This window comes from Balaenoptera borealis (genome assembly GCF_965194805.1).
Source record: "Balaenoptera borealis genome assembly, chromosome: 16".
Classification (NCBI taxonomy): Eukaryota; Metazoa; Chordata; class Mammalia; order Artiodactyla; family Balaenopteridae; genus Balaenoptera; species Balaenoptera borealis.
In genome coordinates, this window is record NC_138872.1 from 85060610 (window position 1) to 85087123 (window position 26514).

The 26514-nt window shown below is 53.3% G+C and overlaps 2 protein-coding genes across 7 annotated transcripts in view; one reads left to right on the forward strand and one right to left on the reverse strand.

Annotated features, from left to right (window-relative positions):
• The window catches only part of TNRC18 (trinucleotide repeat containing 18), an 87870-nt gene extending 86343 nt beyond the window's left edge, over nt 1-1527 (forward strand). For all 5 annotated transcript variants that reach the window (XM_082362961.1, XM_082362960.1, XM_082362964.1 and 2 more), the window contains one exon: nt 1-1527. In XM_082362961.1, coding sequence (XP_082219087.1) covers nt 1-207 — 207 coding nt within the window. In that variant the 3' untranslated portion in view covers nt 208-1527.
• The window catches only part of SLC29A4 (solute carrier family 29 member 4), a 27299-nt gene continuing 2201 nt past the window's right edge, over nt 1417-26514 (reverse strand). The window contains exons 2-12 of one of the 2 annotated variants that reach the window (XM_082362966.1): nt 25648-25723; nt 25319-25497; nt 21652-21777; nt 20994-21107; nt 20385-20513; nt 18304-18378; nt 16746-16984; nt 15841-15979; nt 15535-15722; nt 14537-14777; nt 1417-13454 (exon numbers count right to left, since the gene is read on the reverse strand). In XM_082362966.1, the coding sequence (XP_082219092.1) occupies nt 13312-13454; nt 14537-14777; nt 15535-15722; nt 15841-15979; nt 16746-16984; nt 18304-18378; nt 20385-20513; nt 20994-21107; nt 21652-21777; nt 25319-25490 (1566 nt within the window). In that variant the 5' untranslated portion in view covers nt 25491-25497; nt 25648-25723 and the 3' untranslated portion in view covers nt 1417-13311. Of the gene's footprint in view, nt 13455-14536; nt 14778-15534; nt 15723-15840; nt 15980-16745; nt 16985-18303; nt 18379-20384; nt 20514-20993; nt 21108-21651; nt 21778-25318; nt 25501-25647; nt 25724-26514 lie in introns of both variants that reach the window. The other variant, XM_082362967.1, reaches the window with a different exon arrangement.

The following is a 26514-nucleotide window of genomic DNA, read 5'->3' on the forward strand; positions in this document are numbered from 1 at the left end:
CGCGCCCTGTACCAGTCCTCCCACGTGGACGAGAACGACGTGCAGACGGTGTCGCACAAGTGCCTGGTGGTGGGCCTGGAGCAGTACGAGCAGATGCTCAAGACCAAGAAGTACCAGGACAGCGAGGGCCTGTACTACCTGGCGGGCACCTACGAGCCCACCACCGGCATGATCTTCTCTACCGACGGCGTGCCTGTGCTCTGCTGAGCGCCTGGCCCGGCGGGGCCCTCACCATCACTGCCACGGCTCGGCGGCCTCGTGCGTGGGTTGTGTGCATGCAAGTGTGCCCATGGACAGCCTGGCGCGTGTGTACATGTGTGTGCCCGTATGCATGCACGTGTGTGCGCACATGTGCACACGTCCAGACCCCCTTCCTGACCCCTCGGTGCCCCCACGAGAGGGCTCCTCGTGATCAGGGTACGGCTCTGCCGGCCCCTCAGGGGTCCTAGCCCCCAGCACCTTGTAAGCGCTCGGCCAGGTCCTGGTGCCCTCAGGCCGGTGCCAACTGGGGATTCGGTGGGAGGGGGTTTCCGAGCAACCCACCTGATGCTCGCTTGGGGATTCCCGCTGCTGGTGGGTCCTCCCAGTGCCTGGCCCCCTCGGCACAGAGCCCGCCCTGAGCCTCCCACCGTGGGACGGGGGCGCGCCCACGCCCCCCAGCCTCAGCGACCAGGCCGGGCCTGTTCTGGGGTGCCTGCCTGGGGCCGGGCCCCCACCCTCTCAGGACAGCCTGGACTTGGGGAACAGAGCCAGGTGCGAGGGGGGGGGGTGCCCAGGAGCACCGGCCAGGCGCCAGGGGGAGGGGGGCCGCGTGCCCCGAGGCCCCGGGGAGGGCCCACCCCGCTGGTCCAGACCCTCACACTACAGACAACCCCATGGTGCTGAAATCCTCGTCCCGGCCACACCCGGAGGGAGGCGGCAGTTCTTAACCTGTACAGTTTTATTGTACCAAGAGACTCTCCCCTGTATCATACGCCTTCAAATGGAGTCAACTTTTTAATTATATATATAAAGATAAATATATATAAATATATATAAATATAAACTTTTTAAAACTGTGAAAAAAATAGCTATGAAATTATAAAAAAAAAAAGCGAACACATTCTGACGTGCAGAATATTATTTTTTATTTCCTGTTAGATGAGCGTGTGTAGCACCCAGCTTCACGGGCCCCCTGTCCCAACCTCACCCCACGCGCCCCCCCCGGCCCAGGTGTACTGTACTCGCCCCCAGGATGGAGAAGGACTTAGGGAGAGCAGAGGCTGAGGGAGGGGAGAGGGAGCCGGCCGAGCTCGCAGCCCTGCTCAGCCCACGAAAGCACTTACCAGCCCCCGCGCCTTCCGGGGGACCGGAGGCCTCGTCCAGACAATCTTAAGGGAAGGAAAAGCCAGACTTCGGTTTTGTGTTTTGGGGGAATTATTGTTTTCCTTTTTTTTAAGTTTCTTTTGGAATTTTGTTTGTTGGCGAAATCTGTGTGATCTTTTTCATAAAAAAAAGAAAACAAAAAAAGCTATAATTGGAAAAGTACCGTTGTCTGGAGTGGTTCATTTCAGGGGCTGTGGTGGGCTTGGTGTCGGGATGCAGATCCTGGAGGGAGGAGCCACGTGTGGCTGTTTAAATACGAGCCAATTTGAATGAAAAGAAATGGAAAGTTTCTTGGCTGCACTGACGCTGTCTTTGGTGGTCAACAGTCAGACAAGGTTAGTGGGCTACTGTATTCGGCTGGCCTGTGTCCATCAGTGCAGAAAGTTCTCTCGGCCAGACTGGAGCTGGAGATCGGCCAAGGTGGCAGAGTAGAAAGACCCTGAGCTCACCTCCTCTCACGAGCTCCCCAAAATCACAACTCTACAGAGCAGTCGTCAATGAAAGAGACCGAACCTACCAAAAAGATCTTCTACAACTAAAGACATGAAGAAGGAACCACAACGAGACAGTTAAGAGGGGTGGACTTGCCGTATAGTCGGGCCCACATCCCCAGGTGGGTGACCCACACACTGGAGAAAAACTAACATGGCAGAGGTTCTCCCACAGGAGGGAGAGTTCTGAGCCCCACATCAGGCTCCCCTGCTCAGGGGTCCTACCCTGGAAAATGTGCCCCCAGAGCATTTGGCTTTGAAGGCCAGTGGGGCTTAATTTCAGGAGTTCCACAGGACTAGGGGAAAGAAAGACTTCCCTCTTAAAGGGCGCACACAAAGTCTCCCACGCTCCGGGACCCGGGGCAAAAGCTGTAATTCCCTGGGATCTCGGGCCAGACCTACCTGCTGGCCTTCGAAAGTCTCCTGGAGAGGCGGTAAGCAGCTACGGCTCGCCCTGGGGACACAGACGCTGGCAGCAGCCATTCCTGGGCCCCCGGCGTGTGTATGCTGGTGCTGGCAGGTGCAGTTGTGGGATCCTCCCTCTAGCTCCTCGGCGCCAAGACCGGGCCCCACCCAGCAGCCTGTAGGCACCGGTGCTGGGACCCCTCGGGCCGAACAACTGGCTTGGGACACAGCCCCACCCAGCAGCAGACAGGCCACCTGGAGACCACCTGAGGCCACAGCCGCACAGAGACACAACCCTGCCCACCAGACGGCCCAGGACTCAGCTCCACCCCCCAGTGAGCAGGCACCAGACTCGGGCCCTGCCACCCCCACCACGGGGCACACGCCAGATGCAAGAGAACCACAATCCCTCAGCCTGCCCACGGCACGCCAGACCTTGCCCCAGGACGAGCTGGGCCCCGGCCCTGGCCGCTAGCAGGCCAGCACACGCTTCAGGACACCCCGCACCCAACTGTGTTAGGAACAACCTGACTGCCTCCAGCCCAGTGATCTTACACCAGCTCTGGGACCTCTGGGTCCTGCAACCAGGCTTAAGGACCCGGCTCTGCCTGCCAGTAGTCTGGCACTAACCCCAGGACCCACCAGTGGGCAAGCAACCGCCCTGGAGTCTCCTGGACTCTGACTCCACCACCAGCGAGCCAGCACTAGCCCTGGGGCCCCCTGGGGCTCTGCAGTCGGCCACCTTGTGACCTGGCCCTGCCAAGCAGCAGCCAGCAGCCTCCACGCGAGGCAGAGCCTGGCAACCAACCGGGCGAGGGCCAAGCGAGCCTGCCCACATAGCCCGCCGCAACAGAAAGACCCACGCAGCCTTCACAGGGGAAACCCTAGAGCATATAGCTTGGGTGACGAGGGGAGTGCACTGCTGGGATGTCTGGGACATCTCCTACCAAAGGCCACTTCCCCAAGGTCGGGAAACATAAGCAACCTACCAGATACATAAAAATACAAACAGCAGCTTAGGCAAAATGAGGCGACAGAGGCACATGTTCCAGGTGAAGGAACAAGATAAAAGCCCAGAAGGAGAACTACGTGAAGTGGAGATACGCAATCTACCCGAGAAGGAGTTCAGGGTAGTGACTGTAACGATCAAAACACTCAGGAGAAGAATGGATGCACAGTGCGAGAAATTCGAAGTTTTTAACAGAAAATATAAAGAACCACCAGAGATGAAGAATAACTGAAATGAAAAATATACTAGAAGGAATCAACAGTAGACTAAATGATACAGAGGAACAGATCAACGAGCTGGAAGACAAGAGTAGTGGAAACCACTGATGCTGAGAGAAAAAACAATGAAAAGAAATGAGGTCAGTTTTAAGAGACCTCTGGGACAACATCAAGCATGTTAACATTCGCATTACAGGGGTCCCAGAAGGAGAAGGGAGAGAAAGGGGTTGAGAACATATCCGAATACACAATAGCTGAAAACTTCCCTAACCTGGAAAAGGAAACAGTCATCCAAGTCCAGAAAGCACAGAGAGTCCAACACAGGATTAACCCAAAGAGGAACACACCAAGACACACTGTAATTAAAACAGCAAAAATTAAAGATAGATTATTAAAAGCAGCAAGGGAAAAACAACATACAAGGGAACTCCCATAAGGCTATCAGCTGACTTTTCAGCCGAACCCCTACAGGCCAGAAGGGAGTGGCACAATATATTTACAGTGAACGAGAAAAACCTACAGCCAAGAAGACTCTACCTAGCAAGGCTCTTGTTCAGACTGGATGGAGAAACAAAGCTTTACAGACAAGCAAAAGCTAAAAGAGTCCAGCACCACCAAACAAGCTTTATAACAAATGTTAAAGAAACCTCTAAATGAACAAGAAAAGGCCACAACTAGAAACGTGAAAATTATGAAAGGAAAAAACTCATCAGTAAAGGCAAACATACAGTGAAGGTAGGAAATCATTCACGCACCAAACTAGTAGGAAGGTTAAAAGACAGAAGTAGTAAGGCCACCTATACCCACAATAAGTAGTTAAGGGATACACAAAATAATTAGATGTAAAATATGATACCAAAAACAGTAATCGGAAAAAAAAATAAAATAAAATAAAAATAAATAAATAAATAAATAAATAACAGTAATCGGGGATTTTCCTGGTGGTGCAGTGGTTAAGAATCTGCCTGCCAATGCATGGGACATGGGTTCGAGCCCTGGTCCAGGAAGATCCCACATGCCGCGAACGAAGCCCATGCGCCACAACTACTGAGCCAGCGCACTAGAGCCCGCGTGCCACAACTACTGAGCCCGCGTGCCACAGCTACTGAAGCCCGTGCGCCTAGAGCCCATGCTCCGCAACAAGAGAAGCCACCGCAACAAGAAGCCTGTGCACCGCAATTAAGAGTAGCCCCTGCTCACTGCAACTAGAGAAAGCCTGTGCGCAGCAATGAAGATCCAACGCAGCCAAAAGATAATAAAAATAACTTTATAAAAAAAAATCAGTAATCGTGAGGGGAGGAGGGTACAAATGTAGGGTATTTAAAATGCATTTAAAGTTAAGAGGTTGGCAACTTAAAACAATTACGTATATATATAGACTGCTACATAAAAACCTCATGGTAACCACAAACCAAAAATCTCAGAGGCATAACCCTCTCAGACTTCAGAAAATACTACAAAGCTACAGTAATCAAAACAGTGTGGTATTGGCACAAAAACAGACATATGCATCAATGCAACAGAATAGAGAGCCCAGAAATAAACCCACACATTTATGGTCAATTAATCTTTGACAAAGGAGGCAAGAATATACAATGGAAAAAGATAGTCTCTTCAGCAAGTGCTGAAAAGACTGCCACCATACACAAAAATAAACTCACCATACACAAAAATAAACTCAAAATGGCTTAAAGACTTAAATATAAGACATGACACCATAAAACTCCTAGAAGAGATCATAAGCAAAACATTCTCTGACATAAATTGTACCAATGTTTCCTTAAGTCAATCTCCCAAGGCAATAGAAATAAAACCAAAAATAAACAAATGGGACCTTATCAAACTTACAAGCTTTTGCACAGCCAAGGAAACCATTTAAAAAAAAAAAAAAAAGACAACCTACAGAACGGGAGTAAATATTTGCAAACTATGTAACCAACAAGGGCTTAATTTCCAAAATATACACACAGCTCATACAACTCAACAACAAAAAAACAATCCAATCGAAAAATGGGCAGAAGACCTAAATAGACATTTCTCCAAAGAAGACATTCAGATGGCCAATAGGCACATGAAAAGGTGCTCTATATTGCTAATTATTAGAGAAATGCAAATCAAAACTACAATGAGGTACCACCTCAAACCAGTCAGAATGGTCATCATTAAAGTCTACAAGTAACAAACGCTGGAGAGGATGTGGAGAAAAGGGAATCCTCCTAACACTGTTGGTGGGAATGTAAGTTGGTGCAGCCATTGTGGAAAACAGTATGGAGGTTTCTCAGAAAACTAAAAATAGAATTACCATATGATCCAGCAATTCCACTCCTGGGCATATATCCAGACAAAACTATGATTCAAAAAGATACGTACAGGGCTTCCCCGGTGGCGCAGTGGTTGAGAATCCGCCTGCCAATGCAGGGAACACAGGTTCAACCCCTGGTCCGGGAAGATCCCACATGCCGCGGAGCAACTAAGCTTGTGTGCCACAACTACGGAGCCTGTGCTCTAGAGCCCGTGAGCCACAACTACTGAGCCCGCGTGCCGCAACTACTGAAGCCCACGCGCCTAGAGCCCGTGCTCCACAATGAGAGAAGCCACTGCAATGAGAAGCCCGTGCACCGCAACGAAGAGTAGCCCCCGCTCGCCGCAACTAGAGAAAGCCCGCGTGCAGCAACGAAACCCCAACACAGCCATAAATAAATAAATAAATAAATAAACAAAAAAACAAAAAAAACAAAAAGATACGTACACCCCTATGTTCGTAGCAGCACTATTCACAATAGCCAAGACATGGAAACAACCTAAATGTCCATCAACAGATAAATGGATAAAGAAGATGTGGTATACGTATACAACGGAATACTACTCAGCTATGAAAAAGAATGAAATAATGCCATTTGCAGCAACATGGATGTAACTAGAGATTAGCATACTAAGTGAAGTCAGACAAAGACAAATACCATAATGATATCACTTATATATGAAATCTAAAATATGACACAAATGAACCTATCTATGAAACAGAATCACAGACACAGAGAACAGACTGGTGGTTGCCAAGGGCGCGGGGGTTAGGGGAGGGATGGAGTGGGAGGCTGGGGTTAGCAGATCTAAGCTTTTATATATAGAGAATGGATAAACAACAAGGTCTTACTGTATAGCACAGAGAACTATATTCAATATCCTATGATAAACTATAATGGAAAAGAATATTTTAAAAATGTATATATGTGTAAAACCGAGTCACTTTGCTGTACAGCAGAAATTAACACAACACTGCAAATCAACTATATTTCAGTAAAAATATTAAAACAAAAAAACACATAAAAATCTATAATAGATACACATACAAAAAGAAAAAGGAATACAATCAACACTAAAGACAGTCATCAAATCACAAGGGAACAAAAGAAGAAAGGAAAAAAAGACCTACAAACACAACCCCCAAACAATTAGCAAAATGGCAATAAAAACATACATATCAATAATTACCTTAAATGTAAATAAATGGACTGAATGTTCCAATCAAAAGACAGAGAGTGGCTGAATTGATTAAAAAAAAAGACCTGCATATATGTTGCCTATGAGAGACTCACTTCAGATTTAGAGACACATAACAGACTGAAAGTGAGGGGATGGAAAAAGATATTCCATGCAAATAGGAATCAAAACTAAGCTGGAGTAGCAATACTTTTCAGACAAAATAGACTTCAGGATTGTTTTTTTTTTTGGCCACACCGTGCAGCTTGTGGGATCTTAGCTCCTTCCCTGACCAGGGATCAAACCCAGGCCTCCTGCAGTGAAAGCGTGGAGTCCTAACCACTGGACTGCCAGGGAATTCCCCAAAATAGAGTTTAAATAAAGACTGTTGTTACAAGAGACAAAGAAGCACACTACAAAGAAGGATCAAGGGATCAATCCAAGAAGAAAATATAACAGTTGTAAAAATATATGCAAACAACACAGGAGTACATAAAATACATAAGGAAAACATTAACAGACATAAAGAAAGAAATTGACAGTAACATAATAATAGTAAGGGACTTTAACACCCCACTTACATCAATGGACAGATCATCCGTTGATAGAAAATACACCCCACTTACATCAATGGGCAGATCATCCATTGATAGAAAATCAGTAAGGAAACAATGGCCTTAAATGACACATTAGACCAGATGGACTTAATTGATATACATAGAACATGCCATCTGAAAGCAGCAGAATACAAATTCAAGTGCACATAGAACATTCTCCAGGATAGATCACATGCTGGGCCACAAAACAAGCTTCAGTAAACTTAAGAAAATTAAAATTATATGAAGCATCTTTTCCGACCACAATGCTATGAAACTAGAAATCAACTATAAAGAAAAAACTGCAAAAAACACAAACGTGGAGGCTAAACAATATGTTACTGAACAACCAATGGATCACTGAAGAAATCAAAGAGGGAATAAAGAAATACTTAGAGACAAGTCGAAACGAAAAAAATGATGATCCAAAATCTATGGGACACAGCAAAGGCAGTTCTAAGAGGGAAGTTTATAGTGATACAAGCTTACCTCAGGAAACAAGAAAAATCTCAAACAATCTAACCTTACACCTGAAGGAACTACAAAAAGAAGAACAAACAAAACCCAAAGTTAGTAGAAGGAAAGACGTCATAAAGATCAGAACAGAAATAAATGAAATAGAGACAAAAAAAAAAATAAAGAAAAGAAAAAGAAAAAGATATAAAAGCTGAAACTAAAAGTTGGTTCTTAGAAAAGATAAACAAATTTGATAAACCTTTAGCCAGACTTACCAAGAAAAAAAAAAAAAAAAGGGGAAGCAGGCCCAAATCAATAAAATCAGAAATGAAAAAGAAGTACAACTGACACCACAGAAATACAAAAGATCTTAAGAGACTACTACAAGCAACTATATGCCAATAAAATGGACAACCTAGAAGAAATGGACAAATTCTTAGAAATATACAATCCCCCAAGACTGAACTAGGAAGAAATAGAAAATATGAACAGACCAATGACCAGTAATGAAACTGAATCAGTAATTTAGAAACTCCCAACAAACAAAAGTCCAGAACCAGATGGCTTCACTGGTGAATACTATCAAACATTTAGAAAAGAGTTAACACCCATTCTCCTCCAACTATTCCAAAAAATTGCAGAGGAAGGAACACTTCCAAGTACATTCTATGAGGCAAGCATCACCCTGATACCAAAACCAGACAAAGATATCTCAAAAAACAAAATTACAGGCCAATATCACTTTTGACACAGACTCAAAAATCCTCAAAAATATTAGCAAACCAAATCCAACAGTACATTAAAAGGATCATACACCATGATCAAGTGGGACATCCCAGGAATGTAAGGACTTTTTTCAATATCTGCAAATCAATCAATGTGATACACCAAATTACAAATTGAAGAATAAAAACCATATGATCATCTCAATAAATGCAGAAAAAGCTTTTGACACAATTCCACATCCACTATGATAAAAAAACTCCATAAAGTGGGCATAGAAGGAACATACCTCAACATAATAAAGGCCATATATGACAAACCCACAGCTAAAATCATTCTCAATGGTGAAAAACTGAAAGCATTCCCTCTAAGATTAGGGACAAGAATGCCCACTCTCACCACTTTTATTCAACATAGTATTGAAAGTCCTAGCCACAGCAATTAGGCAAGAAAAAGATAAAGGAATCCAAACTGGAAAGGAAGAAGTAAAACTATCACTGTTTGCAAATAACATGATACTATATATAGAAAATCTTAAAGATACCACCAGAAAACTACTAGACCTCATCAGTGAATTTGGTAAAATTGGAGGATACAAAATTAATATACAAAAATTGGCTGCATCTCTAATCACTAACAATGAACTATCAGAAAGAGAAATCAAGGAACAATCCTATTTACCATCACATCAAAAATAATAAAATACCTAGGGGAAAAAACCTGTACTCTGAAAACTGTAAGACATTAATGAAAGAAATTGAAGACAACACAAACAGATGGAAATATACACTGTCTTCTTGGACTGGAAGAATTGATATTGTTAAAATGCCCATACTATCCAAGGTAATCTACAGATTCAGTGCAATCCCAATCAAAATACCAATGGCATTTTTCACAGAAATAGAACAAATAATTTAAAAATTTGTATGGAAACACAAAATAGACAAAACAGTCTCAAAAAAGAAGAACAGAGCTGAAGGAATCATGCTCCCTGACTTCAGACTATACTACAAAGCTACAATAATCAAAACACTAAGGTACTGACACAAAAACATACAAATAGATCAATAGAACAGAATAGAGAGCCCACAAATAAACTTGTGCACTTATGGCCAATTAATCTATAACAAAGTAGACAAGACTATACAGTGGAGAAGACAGTCTCTTCAACAAGTGGTGCTAGGAAGACTGGACAGCTACATGTAAAAGAATGAAATTGGAACACTCTCTAACACCATATACAAAAATAAACTCAAATGGATTAAAGACCTAAATGTTAAGACCGGAAACCATAAAAATCCTAGAAGAAGACATAGGCAGAACACTCTTTGACATAAATCGTAGCAGTATTTTTTTGGATCTGTTTCCTAAAGCAAAGAAAATAAAAGCAAAAACAAACAAATGGGACCTAATTAAACTTAAAAGCTTTTTGCGCAACAAAGGAAATCATCAACAAAACGAAAAGACATCCTACTGGATGGGAGAAAATATTTGCTAACGATATGACCAATGAGGGGTTAGAATCCAGAATATCAATATATAGTTCATACAACTCAACATAAAAAAAAAACCCCTGATTAAAAAACGGGCAGAAGACCTGAATAGACATTTTTCCAAAGGGGTCATACAGATAGCCAACAGGCACATGAAAAGACGCTCAACATCACCAATCATCAGGGAAATGCACATCGAAACCACAATGAGATATCACCTCATACCTGTCAGAATGGCTATCATCAAAAAAAACATTAATAAATACTGGCGAGGATGTAGAGAAAAGGGAACCCTTGTACACTGTTGGAATGTAAACTGGTGCAGCCGCTGTGGAAAACAGTATGGAGGTTTCTCAAAAAAAACTAAAAATTGAACTACCATATGACCCAGCAATTCCACTCCTGGGTATATATACAAAAAAAAACCCAAAACACTAATTCAAAAAGATACATGCAACCCACCGTTCACTGCAGCATTATTTACAACTGCCAAGATGTGGAAGCAACCTAAGTGTCCAACAACAGATGAATGGATAAAGAAGGTGTGGAACATATATACAATGGAATATTACTCAGCCATAAAAAAGAACGAAATGTTGCCATATGCAACAACATGGATGGACTTGGAGGGCATTATGCTAAGTAAAATAAGTCAGACAGAGAAAGACAAATACTGTGATATCACCTATATGTGGAATCTAAAAAATACAACAAACTAGTGAATATAACGTAAAAAAACCAGATTCACAGATAGAACAAACTACTGGTGACCAGTGGGGAGAGGAAAAGGAGGAAGGGAAAGATAGGGGTAGGGGAGTAAGAGGTACAAGCTATTAGGTGTAAAATTAGCTACAAGGATATATTGTACAACATGGGGAATATAGCCAATATTTTATAATAACTACAAATGAAGTTCAATCCTTAAAAACTGTGAATCACTATACTATACACCTGTAACTCATATAATACTGTACATCAATCACACTTCAAAAAAAAAGGAGGAGAGTGGAGGAGGCTACAACTGGGATTGCTGCTAAGAAGAGCAAGGCAGTAACAGCACAAAAACGCATGGAGCGGAGCCCTCCCAGCGTCACCCACGCTGGAAGAAACGACAGCAGTGCTGCCGGTCTGAGTGGCCCTGAGCCAGTGTGCAGTGGAGGGGTGGCGGCCCTGCCGGGACTGAGGAGGCTGGGCCCAGGTCCTGGCGTTGCCACCCGCCCCCTACCCAGGGCAGCTCGGGCCGGACCCCACAGGCACCTGCCCAGCGACCCAGCGCACTGGGCGTGGCTGGGACACGGATGGCCATCCGGCTTTGCTATTTGAGGGCGGTGTGCGGAGGGAACGGTGAGGCCGTGACGAAGGCAGTCAGCTCAGAGTGTGCCTGGGGAAGGGTTCGGACGGTCCTCCCGTTTCAGAGAAACTGAGTCACGAGGTAGTGCGTGCCCCGCCCCCCCCATACCCGGAGTCTCGGAAGGAGCGGCGCGTTGGCGCCCCCAAGCGGCCCCTGTGGCGGCGCCCCGCGTGGTCTTGACCCACGTGGCTGCCGGGGGCGGTGCCTGTCTGGAGGTGGGTGGGTGGGTCCCCAAGGTCGCGGGCCTGCCTGGAGCACAGGCCGCCCTCAGGCAGCCGGCCCCCCCTCCCCAGCCCTCCTCCAAGGAACCCACGTCGAAGAGCGGAGCAACCCGTCTTGGGGAAACTGAAACACAGGATAGTGGAGGAATTTGTCCAAACCACACACATCAGCAACACAGCCGGGCCGGGACCCCAGAACGCTCAGCCTCCGGTCCTGGCTCTGATCCCTCAGGGCAGGGGGCAAGCTGTCTCCCCTCCTTTTCTCCCCCTTCAAGTGGGCGCGATGCAGCCACTGTCTCTGACTGTTGTGAGGGCCAAAGGGGCACCAAGGTGCCCTTCAAACCCCAAATGCTTCCTCTCCCCACCCCGACCGTCCGCCCCTCCACACAAATCTGTCCTGGGCCTACCAGGTGCCTGGAGGGAAGACTGGGTTCCCAGCCGTGGGCCGTGTCCCGCCAGGACCCCTCCTCCCGCCCCAGGGGCTGAGATGGCAGCACAGACGCAACTTGGAGGCGGCGGTGGGGCAGTCGCTCTGCCTTCATCTTTAATGGCCAGTGCGGTACAGTTAGTGGACAGACGGGTGGACACCGGACGCAGAGGGGCAGGGTGGTCACAGCGGTGCCGTGGGAACCTGTCCTCCCCGTGGAGAAGCCCGTCTTTGGCAGGATGCTCTGGGAACGCCCCCAGCTCGGGGCACCGAGCTAGCCTGGACCTCTGGGGGGACCCCACCCCTTCCTACTTGCCAGGGACTCCCCGGACAGGGCTCAAGGCCTAGGTCACAGGTTGACTTTAGCCAGGGTGTGGGCCCTGCTCTGCGGCCCCCAAACTGTCCCCCTCCTGTATCACAGGGGGAGGATCCGGAGAAGTCATCCGGGGTCCCCAGGCAGGCACAGACCCCCAGGCCTGTGGCATCAGGTGGGTACCAGGGTGCACGGGGGGTGCTGGCGTGGGGTGGGTGCGCCCAGGCCAGCACCAAAGCTGGGGCTGCAGAAAGGCCAGCGCAGACCGTGGTCTGAAACCATTCAGACGTAGAGCTACAGCTCCTTCACGGCAAACGCATTTTGCTGGGGAGACCCAGCGTTTAAGAACGGGGACAGGGGAGGCCTGGGGGCGAGGGGTCCCCAGTGAAGGAGGTGCTGAGGACAGTGTGGTTGGGGCCATGGGGCCCTCAAAGCAGAGCCAGGTGAGGGTCACCAGAAGGGGACACCAGCTGGTGGTCTGTCACTGTCCTGGCTGGCGCTGGGACCACGGGACACACGCAGGTGGCAAAGGGCGGCGTGAGACGGAACGCGGAGCACAGTGCTGGCGGGACCCTGTGGCAGCCACACGTCCAGGCCTCCGAGAACTTGGCAGAACCTTGGGGCCGGAGTGAGGGCAGGTGGGCCCAGAGAGGGTGGCGGTATTGGCACGGGGAGGAGGCCGGGGCCCCGCAGGCACTGCAGGCAGGGGTGGGGAAGGGCCCCGGCAGCCCTCCCTGGGCAGGGCTGGGGGCCCAGGCCTGGCTCAGAGGCCAGCGGGGAAGGAGGCGTTGGCGGCGGAGCGGTCGGGGCAGCTGCCGTGGGCGTCCCGCGTGAGGCTGTAGGTGCAGTAGGCCACGGCCGAGCCCAGCGTCAGCCCCGTCATGTAGGACACGGTCATGGTGTTCCCTGCGGACAGGACCGGACCTCAGCTGGCGGGAGGGGCCCTGGGGGGAGGGGGGCCGCAGCGAGGGCTGGAGCCGAAGCCCTAGCTTCTCAGGTGTGAAGCAGTGACCACGGCCAGCTCCCGTCTGGGAGGTGGCCGCCCCAGGACTGTTCCACCCTGACTGAAAGTGCCGGGCGCTCCAGGCCTCGCCTGCTTCTCTTTCTCTCCAGCGTCCTACCTCCAACTGCTTCCTCGTCATGGACCACTCAGGATGTCTACTGGGCTTCCTGAACCTACTGTGTCCAGAACCCCCCTCCAGTGCCCCTTCCCACACGGCCCCCTCCCCATCTCACTTGACGGCAATCCAACTTTCTTGCCGTGAGCAGCAGGCCCCCCTTGGGAGTCCTTCTTGACCTCCCCCCTCTCCCCACCCCCCGTCCTTTTCTCACACTCCGTCTCCCAGTCCATCAGCTGGCCCCGTGGGCCCTGCAGTCAAAACGGATCCAGAATCCAGCACTTTCTTCCAGGTCCCTCCCACCTGTTTACTACTCCACTGCTGCCCCCTGCCCCAGGGCCTTTGCACATGCTATCCCTGCCACTCCGAACACTCTTCCCTTGCATTGTCACGTGGCTCCTCACTACTTCCGCCAGGTCTCTGCTCAAGTCACCTCCTCAGTGAAGCCTTCCCAGACTGCTCTGCTTCCATTGTGAACCCCCTACCGCGACTCCCTCGTCCCATTACTCTGTTTTACATTCCTCAACCACGCTCATCACCATCCAACACATTACATCTTTTTGTTGTCTCTTTGTCACCTCTGGACTGTCAACCCCACAAACATAGGGATCACTGTTTTGTCACCACTGTGTCCCCAGAACGTAGAACAGTACCAGGCGCACAGTAGGGGCTCACCAAGTAGCTGTGAGATGAATGAGGGGGTAAGTGGTTGGCGAACGTCCCCAAGCTACGAGCTCCGAGGCTGACTTGACCCTGGGACCCAAAGATAGCTTCTCGCTGTGTGGTCTTGACTTCTACGGGCCTGGGTTTCCCTGCCTGGCAGTGGACAGTCCTGCAGACAAGCCGGGCGCGGGCCGAGCAGGGCCTTACCTGCTAGCTCCCGCTGCTTGGGGCTCACTTTGCCCGCCGCCAGGATCATGGGCACGCTGCCGAAGTAGCCGTTGCTGATGCCCATGAGTAGGGAGAGGATGCAGGGCCAGGCCGGGTGGCGGAGGGCGGGCGTGCTGCTGGGGTAGACGCACAGGATGAAGAGGGGGATAAAGACCACACGGAGGCAGGAGCAGGCCAGCAGGTGCGTGCCCCGCCATTCCACGGGCAGCGCCGCCAGGATCTGTGGGGAGACAGACGTGTGGGCCCCTGCCACTCCCCGAGCCCTCTCCCCAAGCCCACTCCCCTCGCATCTTCCCGGCAGCCTCCAGACACACCTCTATCCCTGGACACTCCCGGCTCAGGCTGTGTCCCTGTCCTTTCCCACCTTTGTCCACGAAACCCCATCAAACCCCTCATATGGCAACACACAGTCCTTGCTGTTTGCCCGGCACCCAGCGAAATACGGCACACGTGCCCCTGTTCAGCCCGCACGGCACCCTCGCTGGGTGGGGCTCTTGACGTTATTTGAGAAACGAGGATACAGAGGCCCAGAGAGTCAGGCCCACCTGCATCAACACGTACGAAGTGGCAGCAACTGAACCCATTAACTAAGCTTTGCTCCCTCGGGAAGCACAGACTCGAGTTTCTCAGACCTCCCAGCTGTGTGACCACAAGCAGATGGCTTTCCCTCTCTGAGCCTTGCGTTCTTCTACAGAAGACCAACGACAGGCCGGCCATTTCTGGGTGCCCTCCTTCGTGTGCCCACACCTGTGCTCAACTAGTGAGTGTGGGGCAAGCGCCGCCTCCCACTCCTCTCAGCTGCGGTCTGGACCATGGCTCAGCTCCCGCCCTCCCCACCAGGAGCCACGTGCATCCTCAGCTTGGGGCCTGCGCCTCCCCGGGGACCCTCCCCGCGGCTCCCGCAGTGACCCTGGCGTCGGCTGCCCCCACCCACGGCGTCCTCCCCCAGCGCCGGGAGGGTTGGCGGGGGCGCCCACCTTGCCCACGAAGTCAGAGAGGTTGAACACGGCCATGATGAGAATGGGCAGCCACTCGCCCAGGATGCAGTGGCGGATCTCGGACTCGAGACCCGGAAACAGGCACAGCGTGATGAAGTAGGTCACGGCGATGGAGAGCATGTCCGCCCAGATGACGCGGGCCACCACGTAGCGGTGCAGCAGCAGGGCTGTGGGCGGCCGGTGGGGTCAGGGGGCGGCACCCCTAAGGGGCCCCAGCCCACCGGAACACCCCCTGCCCTCCGCGCGCAGCCGAGACACGGGACGCCGGGGCCCAGCCCGCCCCACCTCGGAAGGAGGGCCAGCTGCGCCTGATTCTCGGCCGAGGCACATCAAAGCGCGTGTAGGCTCCGCCGCCGCCGGTCACCTCGTGGGCTGGGCTGTCCTTCGGGGACCCGCCGTTGGCCAGGCCTGGGCCCTGGTGCTCCTGGAAGGGGGACCGGGTGGGACGCGTTTGGGTGAGAAGCCCCCGCAGGCTCCTGCCGGCCGCTTCCTCGCTGTCCCGCAAACACGCCAAGCTCCTCCCACGCCGCGGAGCCTCTGCGCGTGCGCTCCTCTCTGCCCCACCCCAAGCCTTTCGTGTGGGTCTTCACGCCCCTCCGCACGGCTCAGGTCTCAGCCCAGAGCCACTCGCGGACCCTCCGTGAGCATTAAGGGGGCCCCGGTTTCTGACGTGGGCCTTGTCACAGCCGGCCTCCCTTTGCCCGGTCTCTGGCTCCGCGCAGTGTCCCCAGCCGAGGGCCCAGCGAGGGTGACTCGCTGGAACGTCTTCGAGAACATTCTGGCTCCCCCTGCCCTCCTCGTGGCCCCGCTCCCCGGCGTCTCAGCCTCCACACCTGCGCTATGTGGTCCTGCCGCCACCAGAGGGCGCCCCAGCTCCCCAGGATGGCTCCGGGCGGGCCTGCGGGGAGGCCACAGGTGTGGGCCATCACACCGGGTGGGTGGGGAGGTTAAGGCCTCAGGTGTGGGCTGTCACAGCCAGGGGGCCTCAGGCCTCAGGTGTGTGGTGCCACCAAGGGATGAAACCTTGGTCCACAGAACGAAAGAGGGCCCGTGGGTAGGAGCCTCCGGCCACAGGAGGAGCTGGAGCCTGAGACGACAGCGACAGCGGGGCGCGGCTGGAGGAGCTCGGCTGGGACGGGGCGGGGGCCGTGCCGGGCCTCCCGGCTCCCTCCGCCGACCTCGCGACTTACAAAGTGCACGTCCTCGGCGGCCACGTCGTGGTGCACGCGGTAGCCGGCCCTGCGGCCGGGGCGGGGCCGCGCCGTGTGGTAGAGCACGAAGCGGCTGCCCCGCACCAGCAGGTGCAGCAGGAAGCAGAGCAGCTCCAGGCCCGCGGAGACCAGGAAGAAGATGAGCGTGCCGGCCCGCTCGTCGGGCAGCAGCAGCTTCGTGAGGATGCGGCTCAGGGAGACCATCACGCCCGCCGTGCCTGTGGGGGAGGGGCCGTGACGCGGGAGACCCCGCCCACTCGACCCCGCCCCGCCCCCCAGCAGCCCTGGGACACGGACACGGCGTGGCTGCCCACAGGATGCGCCCGCGCAGACCGCCGCTCTCTGGCCCCTGCGCCGCCTCACACACACACACACACACACACACACACACACACACACGCCCAGGTGCACTGATCGCGTGCCTGCTGTGTGGCCGGCACCGTCCGCCCTGAGGACACAGTGGGGACGACGCACGCGGGCCCTTCCTTCTGGGGCTCGTTGGGGAGAGGCCCCAAACAGGTCGCAGAAGGACAACAATTGTGCAGGATTTGGGGGGACAGGCAGAGACGAAGGGGCGAGCATCCACTGGCAGGGGGCAGGCGTGAGCTCTACGTGTTTGTGTTTGCGGAGCTGAAAGGAAGTGGTGGGCTTGGAACCAGGTGGGTGGGGTCCTAAGGTCACAGGGGAAGGTGGTGGGGGTCACGGCAAGCGGGGTACCTTCCTGGAACCAAACTCCACAGACGCGAGGCTTGGAGCCCTGGGGGCACCTGGTCGGCCTCACCGTGTGTAGAGGGTACAGAGTACCCCAAAGGGGAGAAATGGGGCCCAGAATCCACATGAGTCCTGCCCCACGGCACGACTGAGCCTGGCCCATCCAGGCCCGGAAGGAAGACTGAGGACATCCGGACGAGGTGCTCCGAAGTGCTTGCGGCTGGGCTGAGGGTGGGGCGGCCCCTTTGCTGGAGGGCAGCAAGACAGGAGGGGGAGTCGGCTGCTCGGACCGGGGCTGGGGCGCAGGGATCACCCCGGAGGGCAGGTCCACACGACCTGCAGGGTCTTGGAGCACTGGGTGTCGGGTAGGTCTCAGGTTTGAGCAAGGGGGTGCCCTTCACTGAGCAGGGGCCGGTGGGATGACGTGTTGGGCTTGGGAAAGGGAGTCTGAGTTGCCAAGTGGGGGTGGGGCTCTGAGGAGAGCTTGATGCCGAGGGCCGGCACTTGGCGTGATCACGGGTGTAGATGAGCTGCCCCTGCACACACGTGCACACACGAAACGTACGCCTTGCACACACGCTGCGAGACGCTCGAGACCCATGCTCAGAGTGTGGCACGTCCTCCTCACATCACAAAGGGCTCTGCACCCGAAGAGACCACGCCTATCACAGCCCCATCCCTCCTGTCTGGGAGTCCGGCCCCCCACCAGCCAGGCGATCCCCAGCCCCGCATACCCAGGGCTCCTGAGCCCCGCCTCGGTCCCAGGAAGAGGGTCCCAGAGCCCAGGCAGCCCGGCGCCCCGCTCCGGGGGTCTGCAGATACTCACTCTCCCCCGTCATCACCCCCTGCGTGTACCTCTTGGGCAGCATCCCCGTGTACCCGTAGAAGCTGGATTGCTGCACTTGAGAGAGAGAGAGAGAAGTGACCGTGAGACACCACTTATCACCTGTTTGCTTGGAGCAGAATTCAGAAGTTTGAGAACACTGTTGGCAAGGGTTGCTGGGAAAAGACATTAACACCACTGGGGGCAGAGGGACCTTGTCCAGTCCCCTCGCGGGGTGTGGTGGAAACAGCACGGCCCCCTGCATAGCACAGTCCTGCCTTCCACGTCCCCGCCCCGGGGCTGGCCAGGCTCCCCGACCTCCTCTGGTCATTGACACCCAAGCAGAAATGACACGCGTCACTCCTGGACCAGGGAGGAAAAGCCCACATGGTCTTCCGGTCTGTCTTTCCCCAGGGGCGGCCACAGAAGAGGCCACGTGTTACAGACGGGGAGCCACCGTCACTCAGTCTGAGTGAGTGTGGAAATAACCCCACCGACACGCTGGACGTGCAGCAAGAGCCAGAAATAAGGCTGGTTCTGAGAAGCCACTGAGATCTCTGGGCTCGTTTGTTACCACAGCATAATGTCTCATCCTGACCAACAAGACAGAAGTGCAGCAGTATCTGGGGAAAATGAAAACGTACTGGCTCAAGCCCTACGGCCTAGTGACTCCACACCTAGAAGTAAACCCTGGAGCAGGGCTGACAAGCTAGGGTCTCCGGGTGGTTACCAGCATTTTTTTTTTTTTTTAACGAAATAGAACAGAGCAGACCCGAGTACAAAGCCTGGATTGAGAATATTATTTCACAAAGCCTTGATTCCATTTATAAACACACACACACATACACATGCACACATGTGTGCTGGGTCATAATGTGAAATGTATCTCTTCCTGGAAGCCACGATCAACAGAACAATTGGCCTGGACCTTTGCAAACATCATTGCCACAAAAGACAGGGAAAGGCTGAGGACCATTCGGATTAAAGGAGACTAAAGACGTGACTAGTGATGCAACGTGTGATCCTGGGCTGGGTCCTGGGTCAGAAAAACCAAACGCTGTACAGGACATTACCGCGACAAACAGTGAAATGATTATGGATTGTAGATCCGATAATAGTATTGTATCAATGTTAAATGTCCCGATTTTGGCAACTGTAAATGTGGTTCTAGAAGAGATGCCTTAGGTTTAGCTGTTAAACACCCTGAACTGTTACCATTTAGGCAAAGAAGCATGATGATGTCTGCAAGTAATTCCCAAACGGTTTAAGGACAAAACATACATTTTCTATTTATATATATTTAGGGGAAATTTCATATATATACATATACTTTAGAAGGGGGAGGAGGGGGACTTCCCTGGTGGCGCAGTGGTTAAGACTCCGCGCTCCCAGTGCAGGGGGCCTGGCTTCGATCCCTGTTCAGGGAACTAGATCCCGCATGCCGCAACTAAAGATCCCGCACTCAGCAACGAAGATCCTGCATGCCGCTACTAAGACCCAGTGCAGCCAAATAAATAAATACATATTTTTTAAAAAAGATTCTTATTAAAAAAAAAAAGAAGGTGGCGGCAGGGAGGGGGAACAGAGAAAGCCAGTGAAGGAAAGAAAGCACATGTGGCAAAATGTTAATAATTGGTGAATCTACGTGAAAGGTATATGGGAACTCATTATATTATTCTTAACTTTCCATAGGTTTGAAATAGTTTCAAAATAAAAAGTTAAAAAGAAATTTTTTGAAAGCTACCATCCAAGAGAAACACAGTGACACGGTGACATGGGCAGGAGAGGTTATGAAGCCCAGTTTATACCTGAGAAAACCAGGGAACTGCCTCGATGTCCACATGGCATGTGGGCATGTGTGTGGAGTGTGTGCTCTGACACTGTGTGTGACCAGCGCACGCAGCCCTCTGGGTGTGCAGTGTGTGTGCACGTGTGGAAGTAGACACGCCATGTGCACGTGGACACGTACCGGCACTGAGTCTGGCTCACCCTGCATTAACATGCCCCCAGCACACGAACAGGGCCAGTGGGACGGCCCGCAGTGGGCACCCAGGGGCTCAGCCCACCCCGGGCCCTGGCCCTACCTGTGCAGCCGAAGGCCACGGTGCCCACCGCAGCCAGGTTGATGGCATAAGCCTGGTCACGAGAGAAGAGCTGCAGCCACACGTCGCAGATGCTGATGAAGAGGAGGGGGCCCAAGGCTAAGAGGTAGCCTGTGTGGGGAGAGGTCAGAGAGGCGGCAATCGGTGGTGGGCTGGGGGAGCCCCTCATCCCCCCAACATAGAGCCAGGTCTGAGGTGCCCTCTCTGCCTTTTTCCCCTTAATACTGGGAGGGCGGGGACATCTTAGAGTTCTCGGAGGGGCACCCAGAAGGCTTCCTGGAGGAGGCGCCTCTTGAGCTGGGTTTTGAAGCTGAATGTTACCATGGAGACAAAGGGGAAAGGAAGAGCAGGGAAGAGCAAGGGCCCCGGGGCACATGTGGGGCGCACAGCAGCCTCGCCAGGCGCAGGCATCATGCCAGTGTGTGTTACACGCGCATGGGCCTGACACTGTTTTCATAGTTGAACCCCATGACGTTCCTAGGAGGTGCGCCCATCTTACAGACAAGGAGAGTGCGGCGCACACAGGGAATGGAGGGGCATGTGACGGACAGGTGTGAGGGCTGGGAGCCGGGCGGGCAGCGGGCAGCGTACCCGCGGTGATCCTCGTGTGCAGGCTCAGTCTCTCCACCAGCGCGTTGTTCAGGAGCACAGCCACCAGCGCCACCAGGATGTAGGTGAGGCTCATGTCAAACACGATCGAGGTCCCTGGGGGGGGGAGGGTAACAGGGGTTCAGGGGAGCCCCACCCTCTGCACCTGCCCCGCCCCGGGCACTGCTTCCTCCCTCGCCCCAAAGGGGCTGACAGCCCAGAGAGGGTGAGTGGCTGCCCTCGGGGTCACACAGCAATTCACAGCCAAGCTAGGGTTTGCATAAAATGGGCTCCCCGAGTGGGGTCCTGCCCCAGGGGTTTCTGGAGGGTGGCAGGCCTGAGCCAAGTGTGCGGGGCGGCACGCGATGGCAGGACGCGGCTGCGGGGGACCCACCTGGGTACTTGTGGTGCAGGAGGGTGGCAGGCCTGAGCCAAGTGTGCGGGGCGGCACGCGATGGCAGGACGCGGCGGCGGGGGACCCACCTGGGTACTTGTGGTGCAGGAGGGTGGCAGGCCTGAGCCAAGTGTGCGGGGCGGCACGCGATGGCAGGACGCGGCGGCAGGGGACCCACCTGGGTACTTGTGGTGCAGGAGGGTGGCAGGCCTGAGCCAAGTGTGCAGGGCGGCACACGATGGCAGGACGCGGCGGCGGGGGACCCACCTGGGTACTTGTGGTGCAGGTAGTCTACGTCGGTGATGAAGCTGTTGTACGGCAGCAGGAAGCCCACACCAGCCAGGAGCATTGCAAAGTAGATGGCGTGGTAGCGGTCATCAGGCACCGGCTCCTCTGCCAGTAAACCCAGACACCAGGTGAGACGTGGACAAGCCCATTCACGGCCACGACCGCCACATCAGGGCTGCAGTCCACCACCGTGGCCACAGCCCACCATGGCACCCCCATCATGACCACCGTAGCCACAGCCACACCGGCTGCCACCCGAACCACAGACATGGCATCCCACCATTCATCTGTCACTGCCACCGGAAGCACTGCCACCTTAGCCACCATCACCATGGCCACTCTCACCATATCCAAGCCACCAAAGCCATCATGACCGTGGCTACTCTCCATCACTATGGCCACAGCTGCCCACGCCACCACCATCATGGCCATTATCAAAAGTCACCAAACACCATGGCCACTGTCACCATCGTACCCACCATCATGACCACCATCACCATACCCACGGTCCACCATCACTGTGGCCACTGCCACTGTATCCACCAGCATCACGGCTGCCGTCACCCTGGCCACCATCCATCCCCATAGCCATGGTGGCCAAAGCCGCTGCATCACAGCTGGTATCATCACCTTACAGCCACTGTAGCCATGGTCACTGTCACTGTGGCCGCTCTCCACCTTCATGGCCGCGGCTGCCCCAGTCACCCCAGTCATGGCTGCTAGACATACAGCCACCAAGACCACGGCCACTGCAGCCATCACCACAGCCACTGTCCGTTACCAAGAGGCTGCTGCCGCCGTGACTCTCACCATCACGGCCACTGAAGCAGCTGGCTGGAGAGAACAGTGAAATGGCCTTTTGCAGACTCAGCTCCGGGACCAGCTGGGTGGCCAGACCTGGTGGGGCTGAGGCAGTGTCCTCTGGGAGGCTACCTATGCTCTAAACCAGCATCCAATAGACAGGGCTGATTCTCCTACAGTTCGCGTTCACATATCCAGGAACCACGCGCGGAAGTGGGAGTGGGACCACTCACTATGACCCTTAGAGATCCACCAGCAAAATGTTTGCTTCCCACCCCCATGACTTGAGGCTCCGCTGGTCCAGAGGGCTTCGCTCCAAAGGGAGGAATGGTTCCACCCCGAGACACAGTGATTGATCCTGCGGAGAAGAGGGTTGCTGCGCTGGCCGTGGGGACTGATCCTGACCATCACGGGGAAATCAGGTTGCTCCCATGTGTGGGAATAAGAGAGTAGGTCTGCAAGACGGGCGATTCCTTATGGCCTCTCTCAGGACATCCAATCCCTGTGATACAGTCAATGGAAAACGATACCAACCCAAGCCCAGCAAGACTGCTAGTGATCCAGAGCCTTCAAGAACGAAGGTTGGGGGAATTCCCTGGCGGTCCGGTGGTTAGGAGTTGGCACTCTCACTGCTGGGGCCCCAGGTTTGATCCCTGGTCGGGGAACTAAAATCCCATAAGCCACATGGTGCGGCCAAGAAAAAAAAAAAAAAAAAGAACGAAGCTTGGGTCACCCACCGGGCAAAGAACCATGACCAGTTAAGATGCTTGTGGTGGGCAAATGGACTATGGGATGGGTGGTGGGAGAAGGTAGTTATAAATACCAGCTACAATCATGTGACTAGTCACAGACACGAGGACTAATATTGTTACGAGTATTGCTTCCTCTTTTTGATATGAATATGTGTGTGTACGTATTAATCAAATGCTTTTATTCACTTTCTCACCCCTGTATCATCTAACGTAGGATGTGTTCGTAACAGTTAACGCTGTATCTCAGTATTGAAGTTCGGGGCATCAAAGGAGAAGTGTGAACATCAACACACAAGGACTTCGCATCCTTTGGGGAAAGGGTTAGTATGTTTTTTTTCGTGTGGGGGTCAGTTATGTCCTGGTAGGTGGGGGGTTGACTGTTAGTGTCTTTATCTGGAGACTAAGTATGGTTTAGGGAGCTGTATATAGGAGGCAAGCTGGTAAGGGGTGGACTTTAATGGTCAGTTTGTAGGTCAACTTGGAGGCTGAACCACAGTCCTCAGTTGTTCAATCAAACACTGACCAAGGTGCTGCTGTGAAAAGATTTTTCTTTCACAGAAAAATCACACAAAGCCCCTCCTTAGTTACTTTAAGTTTGATCAAAAGGGAATTTACCCTGGGTGGGCCTGACCTAATCAGGTAAGACCTTGAGGCCTTCCCAGAACTCAGGGACCCCAAACGGCTCGTGCCCCTGGGATTCCAGCCTGCTTGTGATCTTCCGTCCTGACCACCTGCCTGATGGACTTCAGACTGGCTTAGCCAGCCTCCTCTTTAGTCAGCCAATGTCCTGTAATAAATGCATATGGATATCTATACATCTATATCTGTACTGCATCTTTAACTCTCTTTCTAGCTCTGTCTATCTCCTACTGGCTCTGGTAGAACCTTGACTGATGCAGCCACCGTCACCATAGCCATTACAGCTAAAATCACCACTGCCCTGGTCACCATGGCCACCATCCACTTCTATGGCCACAGCAACGTGGCATCCACTACCTGGCCAGGAGAAGCCTGGGCATGGGCCCCGAGCTGACTCTGTCCATACACACGGGTGCAGGGAGATTATCCCAACCCAACATGGGTCTCAGCCAGCAGAATCTCCACTCCCCATCTGCAAAGAGGGGACGGAAGCTGAGAATAAGTCTCCATGTCAGAGCCTGAAGTGGTCCTAGTATATATGACCTGTAGCCGGCCCCCAAATGAGCTATCACTTACAGGGGGGCCTCCTGAGTGCCGGGAAACATCTTAAGCCACGTTTTGTGGATCCAGTTGCAAGCACATTAGGGTGGCCCCAGGATCATTCCCCTTTTCCAGATGAAGAAACTGAGGCCCAGAGAACAGTGACTTACTCAAGGTCCCTGAGTGGACAGAGACAGGAGCTTGGGTTGAACCCAAATCTGCCCGACTCCAGACCTGCACACTGCCCACTCTGCAAGTCTGATGTCACAGGCAACTGGCCTATTTCCTCCATGTAGGGAACCTGAGGCTCCGAGAGGTTGAGGCACTTGCCCTAGGACACACAGCCAGGTAGAAAACCGGGTATTTGTTTCTTGGGGTTTTTTTTTGGGAGGGCCGTGCTGTGCAGCTTGTGGGATTTTAGTTCCCTGACCAGGGATTGAACCTGGACCCTTGGCAGTGAAAGTGCGGAGTCCTAACCACTGGACCGCCAGGGAAGTCCCCAAAACTGGGGTGTTTGAACCTCACATCAATCCTCTTTTCGGACACTTTCCCATCTCCACTGAAGTGAGGCATGGCTTGCTCTGACCCAAGAATGCAGCCAACACAATATGCGTCAGTCACAGACAGAAGTTTACATACAGGTCAGTGCATGATTCGCCGTGTGCCCTCTCACCTCCTCAGTGGTCGTGGAAACCCACCTTAAGATGGAGCCTTCCCTGGGCACACGGCATTAGTGAAGGCACTGGGCCGGTGGGCTCGATTGTTACTGCAGCAGATCTAATCCATCCTGACCGACGCTGCCTCCCGGGTTCAATGACCCCCCCAAGGTTCCCCATCCCGGGAAGGCTCCTGAGGGCTCCCACAGCCGTCCCTGCTTTGGGGCAGAGGCATACCCTGGCCGCACCCTCACTCACCAGAGTCCGTGGAAATCGGGATGCCCCTGGCCCTACTGCCCTGGGCCTGGGCCACCCCTGCCACCACCTCCTCCAGCTGGCCGCTGTCGAAGCTGAAGCTCATCACCACGCTCCTGTGCGGCGTGCTCGCCACGCTGGGCTCCTGGAGTTGCTGGCTGCCCACCGAGCCCATGGCAGCTCTGCTGCAGGGAAAGCGGATGAGGCAGGCTGGGGAGGCCAGGAGGGGATCCCCGCCCCACTGCCACTCGGCCAAGCCTACACCCCCGGGGGACCACCACCCTCTCTATCCACCCCACCTACTTTGAAACAGCGCGCAGGAGCACACAAACCTAAGCGGACGAGGGATGTCACGTGACTTGCGTCTTACGCTGCTCTCTGGCTGCAGCAGAGAGCAAGGCTGGAGGCCTGCGTGAGGGCGGCGGCAGTGGGCACAGCGGAGAGAAAGAGACGGGGGGAGAAATAGTCTGAACACTTTGTGCGCCAGCACCGTGCTCGAGCGTCCCACGAACCAGCCCCCTCTGGGAGGGGGTTCCGACATTCACTCATTTGACAGCCGATGTTAGAGCGTGAACGTCCCCCCGGCCCACCACCCCGATCTCACAGGCAGCAAGGGGTGGGGTGTTGGGGGGGGGTCTAGTTTTTTCCCTGAAGCATTGATCAGTTTGTTTTTCTGACAACCTTTATTAATTTATCTGATTGCCAAAAGGATACAAATTCGCTGTAGAGAATTTGAGACGAAGATGGGACACGGAAGCACCGGGTACTGAGCGTAGCACTTCCGCTTCCTGGGCCGCCCCGAGCACGTATGGGGGAACCCACGGAAGAAGCCGGGAGACAGGCCGCTTCCCGAGGGATCCCACGTGCCCGGCGCTACTCCGAGTCTCTCTGAGGATGGCGCCAGCCACGCCCAGCTCCCCCACCTCTGCTTGTCCCATCTAACGTCCTTCCTGCCTCAGTTTACCTGCTCCCCCGCCTCCAGATGGGTGTGCTAACCAGTTACGGAGTGCCTCCCCTGGGCTTCCCCCCTTCCTCGCTCCCCATAGAGTTTTAGTGGGGGTCTGAGAGCCTGGAACCATCCCTGCTTCCAGGTGGGCCCTGGGGACTGGGTAAATTCCGGTCTTGCCAGCTGGGGGCTGACCCGGCTGGTGGGCACCCAGGAGCAGCGGAGAAGAGGGTTGCAGGCTTCTCCTTCTGGG